The sequence below is a fragment of the Saccostrea cucullata genome, unplaced genomic scaffold (genome assembly GCF_032062105.1).
Source record: "Saccostrea cucullata isolate Sc308-1 unplaced genomic scaffold, CSIRO_AGI_Scuc_v1 ctg288, whole genome shotgun sequence".
Lineage (NCBI taxonomy): Eukaryota > Metazoa > Mollusca > Bivalvia > Ostreida > Ostreidae > Saccostrea > Saccostrea cuccullata.
Window position 1 is genome coordinate 91,430 of NW_026924061.1, and position 19,054 is coordinate 110,483.

The window sequence follows — 19,054 nt, forward strand, 5'->3', positions numbered from 1 at the left end:
TTGGTAGCAATATAATTCATCAGTAATTCTAATCTGACTTTTATAGAATTGTACGTCGTAAATAACAAGATAGGGTGTCTTTTAGAATGATGCAACGTTTTATAAGAAAACCCTTTTTCATACCTGATGAGTATTGGTTATTAGTTTTGGAAAACACAGAGGTCACAGAAAGAAAGAGGGAGTACCACAAGGCGTGGACAATTCCTGCTCCGAGATATGTTTCTCAATTTTCAAAATTCACGGGAAAATTATATTTTTCTAAAATCCTGTTCTCAGTAATGCCATCTTGAAAACATTTTATTTTCTATTTTACTGAACGACTTATCATTTGACAATCTTTTTTCAATGTTCACAGTTAAGTAATTTATATTAAGTGGAAAATGGGTTTACTAGAGCCATAAAAAAATGAATTTTGAACATGAATGGGTCAAGTCTCCATTTTTCGTTTACGCTTAATTGACTGAAACGTAAATATGAAATATATTTCATTTGTCCAAAAAATGGAATCTGAACCCATTCTATATCAAAATCGAACATTTCTGAAAAAATGAACGCTTCAACAAACCTTGCAAAAATTGCATACTACAAATAACTGCATATATACTAGTAACACAAATAAAATGACAAATGAAACTTGAAAATAATAATAAATTTATTTAGTTATCTGAATGTAAAATGTATTTTGTTCTTTGGTTGTTAAACATAAGATATTCCTGAGACCACATGACTACATGTATTATATATATATTTCGTCACTTTCTGCAGCTACAGTTGTTTGCGCATTTGCAAGATTCAGGTCCGGTGCAGCCTTGTCCACATGCACAATTACCTGAAAAAAGAGAAACTCTGTAAAATTTCTTCTGCTTTTTTTAAAATAAACTTTACATTTATGAATACAATAAATGAAGGACCCCCCCCCCTCCCACCTAACAAACAGACACACCCTAGCGCGTTGCTATGAGCACGCAACAGTATTAATTATAAATTATCAGATTTATTTCCCCTTGATAAATCTCTAAAAATTTCTCTAAAATTTGCATGCATGATGACCTATACGCACTTTAATACATAAAATTCATGAGGAATATTTTTTATGGATCTCTAGACCAAATGCTTTTTGCCATATTTTAATTTCAATATATTTTATTTCTGAGGAATTTTGCTCATACATGATTCTACGGCAAGATAACCAATTCAGGGTATCTGAATGAAAAAAAATGCATTTATACTGACTTGAACAATATAATTTCTAAAGATCATGCTGGTGTACTTCGGGAAAAAAGAATAATCCACATCTCTGCTATTAACATAACAGTTTACATGTATACATGTTCAACAATGTCATTTAAACAAGATTTATTGTTATTGAAATAAACCTGAAGTTAATTGGTTTATTATTTGTTTCCTGATATAGAACAGCTAAACAGGATTTTTGGTATTTTTCTACATCTCAAAACTGATTAATGAAAAAAAAAAATCCTGGATTTCCATCATGGAAATTTAAAAAAACCAGAAGTCTCTGTCGAGACTGTAGCTCTACTGGTTTGTACTTATAACAAAGGATGAGAAAAGAAGCCATTGCCATTAGACCAAAACTATAGTTGGAGTAGCTTTTTAAAGGAATTTTACAGAAAATTCTATTTTTAAAAACCATGGCAACACCTTCATCAAAATCGAAAACCAATGCACTATATTATGTATCTTAGTGTAGTCTACTTGTGTGTCAAGTAATATTGAAATCGGACCAAAACTGTAGAAGGAGTAGCATTTTAAAGGAATTTCACAGAAAATTCTATTTTTAGTCACCATGGCAACACCGTTCATCGATGCATTAAATTTTATGTATCTTAGTGTAGTCTACTTGTGTGCCAAGTTATATTGAAATCAGATCAAAACTGTAGGAGGAGTAGCATTTTAAAGGAATTTCACAGAAAATTCTATTTTTAGTCACCATGGCAACACCATTCATCGAAATAAAAAACCGATAAACTATTTTATGTATCTTAGTGTAGTCTACTTGTGTGCCAAGTAATATTGAAATGAGATCAAAACTGTAGGAAGAGTAGCATTTTAAAGGAATTTCACAGAAAATTCTATTTTTAGTAACCATGGCAACACCATTCATCAAAATCAAAAACCGATGCACTACTTTATGTATCTTAGTGTAGTCTACTTGTGTGCCAAGTTATATTGAAATCAGATCAAAACTGTAGGAGGAGTAGCGTTTTGAAAAATTGTTTACAGACAGACGGACAGACAGACAGACAGATGGAACGGACGACGGACACCTTACTATCGCATAAGCTCTTCTGGTCTCTGACCAGTAGAGCTAAAAAAGGGGGGGGTGCAATTTTAAGGGGGAAAAGGTCCAAGATTGTCTGTCTACCCCTACACGCTCATACAAATGTCCACTTATTCATAATTCATTTCATGACTTATTTAACTGAGTTCCTTTAGAAGTTAGTCCAAAATGGTTTAGCCAATTTTGTCAGAATTTTCGATGATATCAAATTGAAAATATTAAAAAATTATGCATTTGAAATTTTTTTAACTGGTAAAAGAATCATAATTATGATATATAATTATGATCTTATAATTAAGAGACTGAAATATCTCAATTTTCTTAGTTGAAAGAAACTAAGTACAAATGTTTTAGGTAAACTATTATAAGTTTTAATAAAAATATTAAAATATTGGCAAAAGAAAATAACTTGCCAGGGCAATTTATTGGATTGCTCAGAATAATTAACTCGAAAAGTTATTTCTCTTATAAGAGGGGTGTTACACCTTAAGGATTTCCTATTATCTTTTTATGCCTAGTGTCAAAATAATGCGATACTCAGGTATCAGTAAATTTTTCTTTGTTAAGGAATTATCCTTTTCACGGTCATGTGATCATCTCTAATCGCATTTTCGTTTCACAGAGTTAATCAAGAACAAAGAAACTAAATTTTGATTGGACGAAATTGATCACGGAAACCAGGGTCTCTGATTTAGATTGTTTACCCTACCTGTGTCATTCTTATCGCAGACCAGGGGCCCTCACCATAAACTGAGAATAGCTGAGCCTAAAGACTTAAGTCATTATTTTGATTCTAAACAGATTGAGAATAATTTTGCATGTATTACATTGCATATTTATCAGTTTAATAATTATATGATATCAAAACTTTAAGCACATAATAAAAGAATAAGTTGATCGTCAAAATTATTTCAGAATTTATATTCGTGTGAAGTTTTTACGTCAAAAGCCTGTTCTCAGTTTATGGTCTTGTGGCCTGAACATGCAAAGTAAACTGGAAAAGTAGCAATTTTTACTCAGTGCTTCGCTGTGTTTAATTTCACAGTTTCAGAGTAACTGTCCCAAGCCTAATTGGACTGGACATACCGTAATTTCAAGATCCTCTCCACTGCCAGCGAGTTAGAATAAGATTTCCAAACTTATTTCATATAATCAGAAAGGCGACACAATACGTCCTTTGTTTAAATTAATTAATTCAAATTTATTTATTATACTCACCGCTACAGCTGCATTTCAGCTGACATCCAGTGCACATGCACCCAGCTCCACATTTACATCCGGGTCCACATTTACATACGCTGGATGGGCAGGTTTGAAATTCCCCGCATTGGCATTTTCCACCTGAGAAAAAAAAACACTCGGGATCAAAGAGCGATAACTCTAACAAGTAACAGCTTTTTAAAAAGCTTGCCTGACTATATCAATCAATATCTGCATGAGGAGTGATAAACCTTTTGAGAAATAATGTGGGTTTAAAATATTTCCTTACTTTATACTTTGAGAATCTTGTGTAAATGAAATCTTGATTTTATTTAACTTTTAGAAGAATCATCTCTACACTACATACGGGGGGGGGGGGGGGGGGGGGTCTGAAAATGGAGTGATCTGCCCTTCGATCTACATTGATTTCAAGCTTCATTGTAAAATCTGTTACCAAATCATGCCGCATTTTCAACATTTTAAAAGATGGATATAATGAAATACTAGTACACATTTTGTTGGAGTGTATTTTCTCCACTGAAGTAAACAGTAGTAATGTGTGTTCATTAATTTTTTCTTAAAAAAGGGGGGGGGGTGCCACTATCATATATTGAGAACGAAATAAGTAAATTCAATACTTAGGCCATTGTGGAAATAAAAATCCCAGATTTGCACTTGTTTCTTATTTACTGTATGCATCTGAACAGAGACGCATAATAGATCATGCATCTGGACAGTGGCGTAGCATCGTTTTTGAAAGTGGGGGGCCAGTCAGAGAAAATTTTTTTTTTACTTACCTGAAAAAGTTGACAAGCAAAAAAAAAAGGAAAAAGTTGCCCAAAGTCGAAAATCTTATTTCGTGTGGGGGGAGGGTGGTTTCTAGATAAACTTTTTTCTCAGTGTCAACTACTTTCAGTACCAATTCTAATACTACATTTTCGGTACATCACTAAAAGTGTGTGTGTGGGGGGGGGGGGGGCAACCAGGCTTTCAATTAACATTTCCTATAGTATAAGTAAGGTTGGGGAAAAAAAGGGGGGCAGGCCCACCCTGGCCCCCCTGTTGCTACGCCCCTGTGGAGACAATGACTGGTTGAACTGCGTTGTTTATTATTATTGGACTACTCCATTTATGGAATAAACCAACCGCGGGATCGGGAAGCAAATTAGAAAAATCATTTCTTTAGTGTTGAATGTCCGCATACTGGTATATTATACGATATGTTGTTTAAAAGAATGAGATAAAACATTAACTTGTAAAGAGAATTTCTGAGGCATTAGAAGGAGGATAAAAGGATAAACATTATTTAATTCCATGGAACTTGCTAGCACACCCATTCATACAATAGAACAGTCCAAGGAAAAGGCGCGAAGAAAGCAGTGACATTTTGCGCGAAAAGAGCGATTCACCCCTTTCGTAGAATATAAATGGACTGATCCAGTAGTATAGAAATGCAGAAAATAAGATACACGGACATGTTGAAACGGTTAATTACATGGCATAATCTCTTCAATGCAAAAAGAGTAGAGGAAGTAAACACTGCAGTATTTTGCATCAGTAATATCATTCTCTTTTCTGAAAACTGTTTCTTTTAAAATGCAGGTAAAGAATTCCAATGTAAATCAGCTTGCATAAAATCTAGCTATCTAGATATGATCGCATAGTTTCGGATTATGAAAATATCAATCCTTATACAGCCTGACGCCGTGACGTCAGGCAATAATTATTTTTCTAAGAGAGGCGTATGCGCTTAAAAAGAGAAATTCATGCTGAAAATACACGGTCTACAATGAGACTATGACATCGTACTAAATATTTAGAAAAATCGGCAGAGCTCATAGATTTCAGCCAAAATAATCAGGTTTAATTAAAGCTCACGATTTTGCTTGTTTTATCTGATATAAGGTGTCAAAAACCAAAGTGCATGCTTGGATGCTAAACATATTAAAAAAAAAAACTGGAATGACCTTGCTTCGACATAGATTAAGATATGCATTTGTTAGATCTATAATAGATCTGATTTTCCCAGAATAATGAAGTTAATTCTTTGAATACATTTTTATGACTTCGAAGTCTGTATTTTTTTTTCGGGGGGGGGGGGGGCAGTTTTGCAAAAAGGTAGGTTTCTGAATGATACATGTAGGTGGAGGTTAAACAGAAAAAAAAACTGATTGGATGGCCTAAAGTAAAAAAAGAATAAGTCATTTTTCATTCAAAGTTTCAAAAATTTCCAATAAAGTGATAAAAAAGATTCTGTTATAAGGATGGTGACAAAAAGCCCGGGAAGTTAACTCTTTTTAATTTTTTTATTTTTAGACATTTTATATCCGTATCATTTACTTTCAAAATATACCAATACATGGCGATGCATCTATTTTCGTTCCTTTGAACGATGTGTACTGAACAACTGAAAATGATACGACTTACTCTCTGAGCAATTGCATGTGGCAGGCATTCTTCTTTCTTATACTGGTAACTGAATACCCTCTGAAAGAAAAGTTAAAATGTTTTTTTTTTCCCATAATGTCGCAACTCGCAAATGCTATACATTCACGTACACACAGTCTGGATGCTCATTTAATTAAATTATTGTTATCTATTTTAAAATATTCACATCAATGTTCCAAGAATTAAAAAAAAATACATTACCTTACTGCTTCCAATTTGTTCGACTGGTGTCTTGGAGAATTAGGCGCCAGCTGAATGATGAATAGAGGGTGAGTTCACACGAAATATTTAGTACTGGGTGCAAAGCGTCCGTTGGAGTAAACGTTTTCGTGTGCAAACTGTACATTGTGTCAAAATAAGATTACGTAATGGCTAATTTTCAAAACAATACATTCACATGTCAAATGAGTGTCGTAGAAGCCCCTTAGAAATTAAGAATTGTGTCGGAAGGGGGGGGGGGACAACATTATCAGTTTAGGTATGCTCTCAGTAATTATGCTTGATGACCCCCCCCTTCCTTTTTTTGTTTGTCAAGAAAAGAATGTAGCTCAGATGCGTGTACTATATATAGACAAAATTATTTGGAGGACACTCCCATCCCATCTGAACATGCACCTTGACAGAAAAAGACAAAACCACAATAGACTAAAAAACATTTCATTATTATTTGATTTTAAGAGTCATCATCTGAACTATTTTTTTTATTAATTAAAGCTATATATGGCGTATCTGAGCTAATTTTTTAAAACATAAAAATTGAGATTAAGTGTAGATTTATATGATATTTGTTATTTACGTTCAATTTCAATTTTTCACCACTTTGGAACTCAGATTTCCCTAAGTTTCAATAGTTAAATTGACTTTAAAGTGTGTCTCCTATTTAATTCCGACCCGGAAATAAATCGGTTATTGTTTTAAATCTGTGGTATTCATGAAACGGTATTGATTTAAATTGTGTAATTTACAGGAAAGTTCTATCTTTATATAAAGAAACAAAATAGAGAGATCTGAAATTAAGATACGCCATATCTGACTTTAAAATACATGTATAAAATTTGACGTTATAACTATTTTCCCCTTTGCTTCATATTGTCATCATTTACTTATTTTTGAATTATTAGAAATTCAAATATACACGACAATATTAATTCCACCTATTTCCAACTCGTTTCTGGTGGACAAGCATCTCGGCCCACCGACAGCTCGGCCCGACACGTCTCATACTACGGCCTTGATAGGTCGGCCCAAGATTATTGACACGTCGGCGCATAAAAGACACCTCGACACAAGCAAAATATAAAAAAAAATTACCCCTCTTTCTGACGATCAAACAAATTCTTTAATAAAATTAAAATGGTGTGTGTGTGGGGGGGGGGGGGGGGGGGGGTTGCAAGTGTCTATTACATGTACCAGTCTTGAAGAACTCAAAAAAAAAAAAAAAAAAAAAAAAAAAAAAACGGCGTGTATACTCCGAAAGCGAAAGTTTTCATATATTGATAGATAATAGTTTTTAAAATAATTCGAAGGAATAAAGAGATGTTCAAAACAACTTTGGTTATTTTCGAGATTTCTTTCGTATAAGTGCCACCCTTTCATCGCATCCCAATCTGATTAAAATCAGATCCTTTGATCCGCTCATATAGATCGCTATACCTTGTGTAGCGATGTACATTGTACATGTATGTGAGCCAATCAATGGGTCTGATTTTAATCAGATTGTGTTGCGATGAAAGGGTGATATCCTAAAGACAGACAATAGAATTAATATAACAGATAAACAGTATTGTTAAAATAACAAATCATCGTTAATCCTTGGTGTGGCCGACGTGTGGAAAATACCCTATGGGATTAACTCTCTTTAACTCCAATTAATAATTCAATTAATTCAAAATGGATCTTATTTAATTTTGCTAAACAAATATAGGATCTCGCATTTTTAGCTTTCACGAAAATTCAAACTAATTAACAAAACAGTAATTGAAATGACGGTAAACATTAAGAATCTTTAATTCAATTACATTAAATTATAACGACAATATCACTAAATTTTATATTTTGATAAATACGGCCTCAGACAGAGACAGTTTGGTTCTGGTGTCCGACAAAACGCAATTTGCCTTTGAACTGCAGTCAATATATTTATTGAAATGTCAATACTTTCAATATTTACTCTTTATATTCCGGGGGCTGGGGGTGGTACTCACAAAAATTCCTTGACAAGTAAAAACAGACAACGATGAAATATCCTCAAATTTTATTGATCGGTTTTCTTGGTTTTTAATCAGATTGAATCTAATCAAAATAAGACGCCTTAGCTCTGCTCTGTATACTTTCTGTGTAAGAATTCCTTTTTGTATCTATATAATTACTGTATTATATACTAGTATATAAACATTCAAAATTATAAGGGAGCATCTCCCTACCCCCCCCCCCCCCGACACAGGCGTACCCTGTAACAGTTAATGAAGAAATCAGTTATTAATAGTCATTTCCCACCAAGAAGGATGGGACCACCATTGGGGACTAACATTCTAACAGATTCTGATTTTTATAGAATTGATTATTAAATCACCTTTATTATTATTTAATTCAAGTTAACACATTCACATCACATAAAAATTGAGGTGTGGTCTTTATTGATTTTAAACTGAAAATTACGAGAAAGTGGGAAAACAAAATTATGTTAAGATGTTTGTGTGCTGCGGGCCACAGACAAACATTTACTATAATATACTTAGTTTTTACAATGTACCATAGAATGTGAAATATTTTTATTTAATGATATAAAATATATTTCATTATTATAATTATACCTAGGGAAATAATTCCATGAAATGTACATGATTTCCTTTAAAAGGAGACTCATTTATATTATTCCCTCGCTAGCGTTGGAGGAGATACCGTAAAGCGATCCTGTGTGTTGGTGAGTGAGTTAATGCTGTGCGAAAGGGAAGTGACGTCATTTGCATCGGTCGATTTATAGATAATGTCCTTTGCGATGGGATGCTCCGCTTTGCGGGGCCCTTGTTGAATACTGCTTTAAGAAACAAGAAAAACCAAACCAATCAAATACTCAAATTATGGAATATTATGCGTTTATTTTGTTCTTTACAATGGTATATTTACACGAAACGAAGCAGTCATTTTTTACAGACACAGCTACTGTCGGTACATTTACAGGACTGAGGTCCGATGCAACCCTTTCCACAACCACAGGTTCCTGCAAATTTTACAAATAAAATATATATATATATACATCGTAAGTAACTGACAGTCTTGCAGATATATGCAACAGATATATAAAAGTGTATACAGAAATATATTGAATAGTCAAATAAATGCATGTAACGCCATCAGTGTAGAGACAAAGACGCCACACCTCTTCCCTGACTTATTTCTGGGATTTTTATGTTATATACTGGGGGGAAAAAATCAATCAAGATATTACACAAAATTAACGGAAAAAGCAATAATGGTCTACAAATATTCTACATGTACTAGTATTTGTGTGAATTTTGGAATACCACCCTCCCTAATGTGAACACATTTTGCCCTCTCTTTTGGGAACAAGAAAAATTCTGTTGATCTGTACAGTGCAAGAAATAACTGCATACATGTATTAAGTTATTTTTTGAGTATGTAGAAAATAAATTTTGCTCATTAGAAATTAAAAAAAAAAGAGACTTACCGTTGCAGTTGCATTTGACTTGACATCCGGGACATTTACAGCTGGATCCACATTTACATCCGCCCCCACATTTACACCCACTTGATGGACACGAGTCTGCGCACAAACATTTTCCCGCTGAAAAAAATTTTCGTGAATAATATATTTCATACAAATAAGGAAGGATAACTCTAATGACATTGAACCATTTTCAAGGTAAATAAAAGTACATACTTGCTAGACAGTTGCATGGATCAGACATTTTTTTCTTCCTGTTCTCTAAAAAAAAAATTGATTAGATTTTAATTGTATTTATTTGTTTTCTCTGAAAAATAAGTAAAATTTAATTATGTCAAATTAATATTGGCCATTATGTATTTAGTAAGGTTCTTTAACAAACAATAGACAAATTTACCTTCTTTAAAATCGCCCAATACTGAGATTGTCTTGCACAGGAAAGTGGGTCTCTTTGTTAAAACGCAGATTGAATAAAGTATATATACAATGCATAATCACATTTTATACATTACGTATTTGGTTTCGTGTGCAAACCATCATAAGATGTATACCGAGTATCGTGTGCAAAATATATTGAATTTTAATGTAGCAGTATGGAACGCCTGGACTGTCTTATGACAAAAATTAAATTCTTGATGTGCATTTACCTTTTTGTGATGTGCTTTTATCCGAATGTGATGTGCTTTTATCTTTTTTGTGATGTGCGTTTGTCACTATATAATGTGCTTTTATCAAAATATGATGTGTTTTTATCATTATATGATGTGCTTTTTCATTATGTGATGAGCATTTAGCATTTTATGATGTGCTTTTGTCATTATGTGATGTGCTTTTATCATTGTATGATGTGCTTTTTTTCATTATGTGATGTGCTTTTTTTCATTATGTGATGTGCTTTTGTCATTATATGATGTGCTTTTGTCATTATGTGATATGCTTTTATCATTATGTGGTGTATTATGTACAGCTGGGTCCACATTTAACCCCCCCTCCCCACATTTACAGCCACTTGGTGAACAGGAATCTGCGCACAAGCATTTTCTCGCTTGAAAAAGTTTTCATGTGTATAATTATATTATATTATTTAAGAAAGATCTTTTTTAATTTTAGTAGGTCTGAATTTCAGTATTAAGACCGCGGAACATTAAATTGCAAGATTGGAAATATGCAGCTTATGTCATTTCTATCTTTTACAATCAAAACATTTAATGGTTTTTAGTTTGAAATTCATTTTCAATCCACCGCAGCTACGCTAGAAGGCACATTATTACTGATTGACCCAAAAGACAAATAATTTTAATTTCGGGTATAGTTTGAAAATAATGTACAAATCAGAATTTTCTGTCCAGCGTAATATATGAAGGGACAAATATTTGATTTCTGTTTGGTATAATTTATGTATGTGTGCGTTGGGGGGGTTAACGATCTTGGAAATAAAAAAAGGTCCAAACATTTTTCAGAGAAGACAAAACTAAAAAAAAAGCTCTTTTCATCCTAAAAATTAATATATGGCATGATCTGACTCGACAATGTTTGATAACCCCCCCCCTTCTTGAATCAAATGGTCGTCTCCGGAAAAAATAATATTTCTTCTATGACTTTTACCAGTGTCCTTAAGATTATATCATAGGCTATAAACTCATATCAATATTTCGTATGTGATAAAAAAAATTGACCCTGATCCAGTTATTATTAGGTCAAGGTCAAATGCTCATATGAAATATATCCTAGGTCATAACTTGAGACCTTTCTTGACATTAGGATTTTAAACTTGGAACAAGTAAAGACAACATTAAGCCTAAATATACTACATCAAATTATTTGACCTTGACCACTTTCTTCATTCAAGGTTAAATTAAGACCATTACTTTAGATCCTTTTAAAGACTTGAAAGATGCACTGCATTATTTTTTTTTACCTTGATAGTAAAACTGCATTTGTAGATGTTGGTAAAGAAGGGGAGACGTGTTTTTTGTTTTAAAAAAACAATACCCACTAGTTTTTTTTATTAATTCAGCCTGTTACCTCTGTTGAAATGTATTCATCTTCATTTAGCAGGTATTTAAATGCTTGACCTTCCTCGTCAATTTCGTAAACTAGTTTACGATTATCACACTGCTTTACACTCGTTAGCCATTGAAATGTAATCTTAGACTACTTTTCAATAATTTCCACAAACAAATTATGATGTACTGTCAATAGGCGCTTGGATGGTGTATTTTGCGTATATTAAGTGTTTTTCTAGGTTTTTCTAAATACCCTCATAAAAATAAAAAACAAAAATCACTGAAATTAGCAGGTTTTAAAAATCTAAATATCATATTACTGTATATAAAGAGTTTTTATATACAGTAATATGAAATTTTTAAAAAGTGCTAATTTCAGTGATTTTTAATTCTTATTTTGACACCATCCTGAAACCAAGCGCCTATGGTACTGTCTGCATAATCTATATATAAATAGAGATAGGAGTCATTATTTAAAGAGCTGCTTGTCAATAAAACAAACAAACACCCCATTTATGGCACAATATATATTTATTTTGTTCTTTACAATGGAATTCTGTCACGTGACCCTGGAGTCATTTTTTGCAGACACAGCTACTGTCGGTACATTTACAACTTTCAGGTCCGGTACAGCCCTTTCCACAACCGCAGGATCCTGCAAATTTCAAAATTGCAAATTTTACAAAACAATTTTTATGTATAATGTGTCCTAAGTATTAGAATTTTAAACGATAAATAAAGAATATAAAAGGGAAATAAAGTATGGATGACTGTTGTATGAAGCCAACATACATGTACATGTAGTAATCAGTGGAAAAAAAACGACTCCAAAACATAAGTGATTTTGGAATTGTACTGATTAGTATCATTAAGAAAGGAAAAATACAAGTCTTGTTTCAAATATGCTTTCAAAAAGGTGAGGTGATAATTTTTGTTTGAACCGTTTTCAAAAAATAGGCACAGTTAAAATTAATGGAAAATTTTCTCTTTTATCTTTGGGGAAACGACTAACCGCTGCAGTTGCATTTGACTTGACATCCGGGACATTTGCAGCTGGGCCCACATTTACAGGTGGTTCCACATTTACATCCACTTGATGGGCAGGAGTCTGCGCACAGACATTTTCCAGCTAGAAACGGAAAATAGGATCATTTATGTACATATTTACATTATGTAAATCGACGTATGAAGAGCGACAACTCGACATTTTTCACATGGCCAAATCAATGAAATCATCGGTATTTTACGTACTGAAGTCCAATAGTGCAAACCAAAAATAAATAAAAAAAAAAAAACCGGAATTATTACAGAAAGAAAACGAATTTTTTAAAGTAAAACAAAATGATTAAATAAAGAAAATGAAATTATTAAATGAAGAAAACGAAATTATTATTTAAAGAAAAACGAAATTATTAAATACTAGAAAAGGCAAGGAAATTTTTATTTAAATAAAAACGAAATTATTAAATACTGGTAAAGAAAAACGAAATTATTAAATAAAGAAACTGAAACTAAAATACGGAATTTATAGATGGGCATGGTAAGGGCCTGAACCCATGAACCATTCCATAAAGCACGCGTGTCCTGTAGACATGAATTTTTTTCGACATTAAATTAACCTAGCGTAATATTGCATAAATTTAACACTAAGCCATTCCTTTCATTTTCTTTTTATATTTTTGGTTTGCAATATTGGGCTTCCGTAGTTTTTGGTTCATGCACTTGAATTCAAGGAAATTCATACAACTTACTCTCTAAGCAGTTACAGGGGTCAGACATTTTTTTTTCTGTTTTATATTGTGTTGTCTGAAAAAGAGAAAGGGATGTTTTAAGCAAGTATCATGTATACTGAAACATCGATCATGAAATAAATATTAATTTTGTCTTCATTTTTTAATTTACATTTAACATCGTAAAAATAGTTTACTAAACCCTTCAAATGGTAATTAATTATACAATACTTACCTATTGTATAATCCTTTCTTAAAAGGAATACTTTTAAGTATCACGCCCGTTGAATAAAGAATATAAATTAAATACGTAATACATGTATATGCACACGTTATTCAAATATTCAGTTTCGTGTGCAAATAATCAATAGGTTGTATACACAGTATCGTGTGCAAAATGTATAGAGTCTATACAAAGTTGATAAGGGATGTGTATCTATAGACAGTATAATTAATTTAGCATAAAACTTTAAAAATTCATGGATAACATCTGAGTTATCAGTGCAATTAGAACAAAAATAATGGACTTCACACATACAAGTGTATTTTCAACATTTATCTAAGTATAAAATCAGCTGAAATTGTTTCATAAATTTTATTGTTATAATTTTGTCAAATCGCATTTCATGTGATCATCTCGACGTTTTTGGCAGGTGTCCATAAATGCACTTTATGCAATGAGTCAGTTGAACTTTATTTCGTAGATTAAAAATAATTCTGTGTCACAAGATAAGTAAAAAATATATACACTTTATAAATAGCCGTACATGTATAGAAGAATGTATAAAATTTGTTTAAAACTCTCTCTCTCCTTCTCTAGTGCGCGGATCCGTGGGAGTAGGGTAGGGATACTGGGAGGAGGTAGTCTATTTGTCTTTTTTGGGGGGTTGGGGGTTGGTGTGGATCCTCGCGTGTAATCATTGTACATGTAAGTTTAGCAGAATCCTATATTTGTGAATCAAGAAGACCATGACTTTCCTGTATGATAAGATACGAAACTTTATTCGTTCAAATATATACTTTTTGTCTTAATTAAAACTATATTATACCTTTGTTGGGATGAAGGTTATGCATATATTTGCCAGCTCCTCATCTATTCAAAACAAATTTATCCACCGTAACTTACTGTGCGAATCGTTTTAAAATACTAGACTGTATTTAGTATCATTCTAAAAAAATAATCATCCCTGCTTCAAAATGACTGAGATTAGTAATCCGACAACGGAAATTCTTATCACTGCATTAACTGCATTTTACACGATCATTTTCAGTTGTGACAAATTATTTAAGCTTTATCGACTGTTATATTGTTATACATTCACCGCACGAACGTAGTTTTCTTTGTTGTATGCAGGTTCCTGTAGTACACAAACCATATAATCCACAGCTGACTCTCACGTTCAGAAAAATTATTTGTAGATGCATGTACAGTGTACAAAATCACTGGCCTTGTCCCGATTTGCATTTTCCTCTTTTAAACATTTTTCTATTTCTAAATTTTAAAATTATTTGTGCATACAAAAATGTTTTGAGAGTATTACTTTTACTTGATATGGTGTTCTGCAGATTTCATGCAATTTGCTGTGTTCAAATATATTATATATATATATAAGGAATTTGATGCATTGACAATGAAATTCAAACAGAATTCGAGCGGAAAGGGGGGGGGGGGGGCTTGGGCTGTTGGTTAGATATGACTTCATTTTTGACTCAGCCTCAAGGGCATATTTTCCTTTTAAAAGATTACGATGAATGCGTTTAGTTTATAAATAAATGTGTAATGCTACTGTGCAATGCTACGTGCATGTATAAAGATTTTTGACATCTTGAGTATTGGGAGTCTCCAGGTAAATAACACCACTGTTACCTAGACCACTCCCCCTCCTCAGGTAACTGTACGGTACAAAAAATGAGTCTATAATCCTTGGAAAAATTTTTGATGGCAGCAAGGATAATATAAATACATTCATTGTTTGGATGCATGAATGACTATCAATTGTAAATTACAATTAATTTCAGTGCCGTATATTTCATAGAATATTAGAAACATATTCATCACCATCTACTATCATTCCAATAACAGCGTGTCACTTTCAGTTGTTAGATCAAGCGTCGATTGGATGTCTGATTTCAATGAAATGAATGCTATTTTGCATATGAAATAGAGAAACCAGCAATACATTAATTTAATAAAACTGACCAATCGCACTGAAAGAATGTTTACAATGACGGCCTTTGCTAACAACACGTGGTCAGTCAAAGCCATTCATTTGTTGCCTGTTCTTATGGAAAGTAGCATTAAAATCAAACATCCAATCAATAAGAAATATAATTGTGATCAACAAGTAAAACTTCAACACGCTCCATTTAAAAGTGAACGCTGTCATTGAAATGATATAAACCGTGGAGGGCAAGATTGCATTTATGTACAGTTACACTTGTAATTTAATCAAGTAATGATCTATTTATATATATCATTAGCAAAAACGTAAACAATGTACATGTATAGCATATCCGAAATTCATCTAACTTCATTGCATGTACCTTGTCCCCTTTTCACTTCTGGGAGATTTATTTAAAAGAAGATTTCAGAAAAACAATTTTAGTCTGGATTATTAAATAAATAAGAATTAGCTTAAGGTGATCAGGCTTCAAGACAAGAAACTGAGAACAAAATAAGTCTAAATTTAGTTTGATTTTGCATGGTTTTTTTTTTTTAATTTGCGCTTTAAAAAAACGTACGATTTTATTATACATGTAATTAAAAAAACGAATGATGAAAATATTGTTTCATTATCATAAAAGGTTCAAAAGTTTTTATCGATTATAGACAGAATTTGACTTAAAAGTTTGTTCTCAGTATGGTCTTATAGGGGCTGACCTTTAGGCACTGAAAAATTATGATTTACATGTACGAGTTTTTCAAAATGAACACAGGCCGATTTAGAGGGGGCCAGGCCCCCCTTTTGTGTCCAAAATAGTACAATTCTCTGTCTTCCTTGGACTTTCAATGAGATGACTTAGGCCCCGCCTCTTTGCAGTACGAAACGTTGTGACTGGATCCTTGCTACACTCTACACTACATTCGCCCGATTCTGTCCCAAGTATAATTCAACAGTGAATGAGAGGCTGTGTAAATTGATAACAGAGAATTGTGATATTACACCAATGCTCATTATCTCGAAGAAAATAGATTGATCAATGCAGGTCACTTCCGCAAAACAGTAAACAGTTTCAGTGCATTTAAATGCAAACTAGACGTATTTGAAAGTAACTTTAATATTGTTTTACAACTTTATACGTACGTGTCAATCGCATCATCTAGGGTCTTTCAGTCAGAAGTCGAAAAAACAACCTCATATGTATTACGTAGACGCCATGATAACCCTCCTTTTCACAAACTTTGAAATAAAGGTTGGAAGACCTCCTCAAGGTGTCCCGCCCAGTTTTCAAAATTATTATTTATTGTATTAAAGGTCGCTTGGCACTGTTTTTAGCACAAGGGCATGTGGAGAGTTATTTGATTTAAACATATTTAATTGAACACAATCAATGGGATTGAACACAAGTTATACCAACTTTAGTTTAGTTTCTTTCGTCAGAAATTATTCTTTTACCCCACATTTTTTTTACCCCAAAATCGTATTTCATATCTCAAAAAGAATGTAGAATGAACATTTCATTTTTTTAATCATACAATCAAACTTATTGTATTACCGAATACCCCTAACAAAAAAATACTATAGTTAACTATAGTTAACTATAGTTTACTATTGCTAACTATAAAGATAACTTTGACACTTTGAAAACTTTCATTTACTATAGTGATAACTTTGACACTTTGAAAAACTTTGACGAAAACTTTGACACTTTGAAAAACTTTGGCGAAAACTTTGACATTTTGAAAAACTTTGGCAAAAACTTTGACACTTTGAAAAACTTTGGCAAAAACTTTGACACTTTGAAAAACTTTGACGAAAACTTTGACACTTTGAAAAACTTTGGCGAAAACTTTGACACTTTGAAAAACTTTGGTGAAAACTTTGATACTTTGAAAATTTTATTGAAGGCTTTGACACTTTGAAAAACTTTGGCGAAAACTTTGACACTTTGAAAAATTTTATCAAAGACTTTGAAACTTTGAAAAGCTTTATCTAAAAACTTGGATACTATTAACACTTTGAAAAAGTTTATTGAAAACTTTGACACTTTGAAAAACTATATCGAAAACTTTGACACTTGGAAAAACTTTATCGAAATCTTTGTCACTTGGAGAAACTTGATACTTTGAAAAACTTAATCAAAAACTTTGACACTTTGAAAAACTTTATCAAATAAAAATTACTTGGATACTTTAACACTTTGAAAAAGTTTATCGAAAACTTTGACTTTTTGAAAAAGTTTTTCAAAAACTTTGACACTTTAAAAAAGTTTTTCAAAAACTTTGACACTGCGAAAAACTTTGGCGAAAACTTTGACACTTTGAAAAACTTTGGCGAAAACTTTGACACTTTGAAAAACTTTGGCGAAAACTTTGACACTTTGAAAAACTTTGACGAAAATATTACATTATAAAAACTTTGGCGAAAACTTTGACACTTTGAAAAACTTTGGCGAAAACTTTGATACTTTGAAAATTTTATTGAAGGTTTTGACACTTTGAAAAACTTTGGTGAAAACTTTAACACTTTGAAAAATTTTATCAAAGTCTTTGACACTTTGAAAAGCTTTATCTAAAAACTTGGATACTTTAACACTTTGAAAAAGTTTATTGAAAACTTTGACACTTTGAAAAACTTTATCGAAAACTTTGACACTTGGAAAAACTTTATCGAAAACTTTGTCATGGAGAAAATACTTTGAATTAATCAAAAACTTTGACACTTTGAAAAACTTTTTCAGTACTTGGATACTTTAACACTTTGAAAAAGTTTATCGAAAACTTTGACTTTTTCAAAAAGTTTTTCAAAAACTTTGACACTTTAAAAAAGTTTTTCAAAAACTTTGACACTGCAAAAAACTATATCGAAAAATTTGACACTTTGAAAAACTTTGGCGAAAACTTTGATACTTTGAAAATTTTATTGAAGGCTTTGACACTTTGAAAAACTTTGGTGAAAACTTTGACACTTTGAAAAATTTTATCAAAGACTTTGAAACTTTGAAAAGCTTTATCTAAAAACTTGGATACTTTAACACTTTGAAAAAGTTTATTGAAAACTTTGACACTTTGAAAAACTTTATCGAAAACTTTGACACTTGGAAAAACTTTATCGAAAACTTTGTCACTTGGAGAAACTTGGATACTTTGAAAACTTAATCAAAAACTTTGACACTTTGAAAAACTTTATCGAATACTTGGATACTTTAACACTTTGAAAAAGTTTATCGAAAACTTTGACTTTTTCAAAAAGTTTTTCAAAAACTTTGACACTTTAAAAAAGTTTTTCAAAAACTTTGACATGCGAAAAACTTTTAAACTTTGACACTTTGAAAAAACGAAAACTTTGACACTTTGAAAAACTTTGGCGAAAACTTTGACATGAAAAACTTTGACGAAAACTTTGACACTTTGAAAACTGGCGAAAACTTTGACATTTGAAAAACTTTGGCGAAAACTTTGATACTTTGAAAATTTTATTGAAGGTTTTGACACTTTGAAAAACTTTGGTGAAAACTTTAA

The 19,054-nt window shown here is 32.1% G+C and overlaps 3 protein-coding genes across 3 annotated transcripts in view; all 3 read right to left on the reverse strand.

Annotated features, from left to right (window-relative positions):
- Positions 1-19,054, reverse strand: part of LOC134265610 (metallothionein-like) — a 65,346-nt gene that overhangs the window by 40,368 nt on the left and 5,924 nt on the right. The window lies entirely within an intron of this gene.
- LOC134265616 (metallothionein-like) lies at positions 635-10,121 on the reverse strand. Its single transcript, XM_062747839.1, has 6 exons — positions 10,033-10,121; positions 9,852-9,896; positions 9,639-9,755; positions 9,102-9,170; positions 3,521-3,565; positions 635-829 (listed from the first exon to the last, which is right to left on the reverse strand). The coding sequence occupies exons 2-6, from the start codon at positions 9,877-9,879 to the stop codon at positions 753-755; spliced, it is 336 nt and encodes a 111-aa protein (XP_062603823.1). The 5' UTR covers positions 9,880-9,896; positions 10,033-10,121; the 3' UTR covers positions 635-752.
- On the reverse strand, positions 12,154-13,694 carry LOC134265608 (metallothionein-like). The gene is made up of 4 exons (XM_062747831.1): positions 13,607-13,694; positions 13,393-13,447; positions 12,654-12,770; positions 12,154-12,296 (listed from the first exon to the last, which is right to left on the reverse strand). The coding sequence occupies exons 2-4, from the start codon at positions 13,418-13,420 to the stop codon at positions 12,217-12,219; spliced, it is 225 nt and encodes a 74-aa protein (XP_062603815.1). The 5' UTR covers positions 13,421-13,447; positions 13,607-13,694; the 3' UTR covers positions 12,154-12,216.

Coding starts and splice junctions, on each gene's coding strand:
- LOC134265616 (XM_062747839.1), bottom strand. CDS start 9,879: ATGTCTGATCCATGCAACTGTCTAGCAA. Junction 9,171..9,638: donor AGTCAAATGCAACTGCAACG/GTAAGTCTCTTT, acceptor TAAAATTTGCAG/GAACCTGTGGTTGTGGAAAG. Junction 3,566..9,101: donor TACCGACAGTAGCTGTGTCT/GTAAAAAATGAC, acceptor GTAAATGTGGAG/CTGGGTGCATGTGCACTGGA.
- LOC134265608 (XM_062747831.1), bottom strand. CDS start 13,420: ATGTCTGACCCCTGTAACTGCTTAGAGA. Junction 12,771..13,392: donor CCCCTGTAACTGCTTAGAGA/GTAAGTTGTATG, acceptor TTCCGTTTCTAG/CTGGAAAATGTCTGTGCGCA. Junction 12,297..12,653: donor AGTCAAATGCAACTGCAGCG/GTTAGTCGTTTC, acceptor TGAAATTTGCAG/GATCCTGCGGTTGTGGAAAG.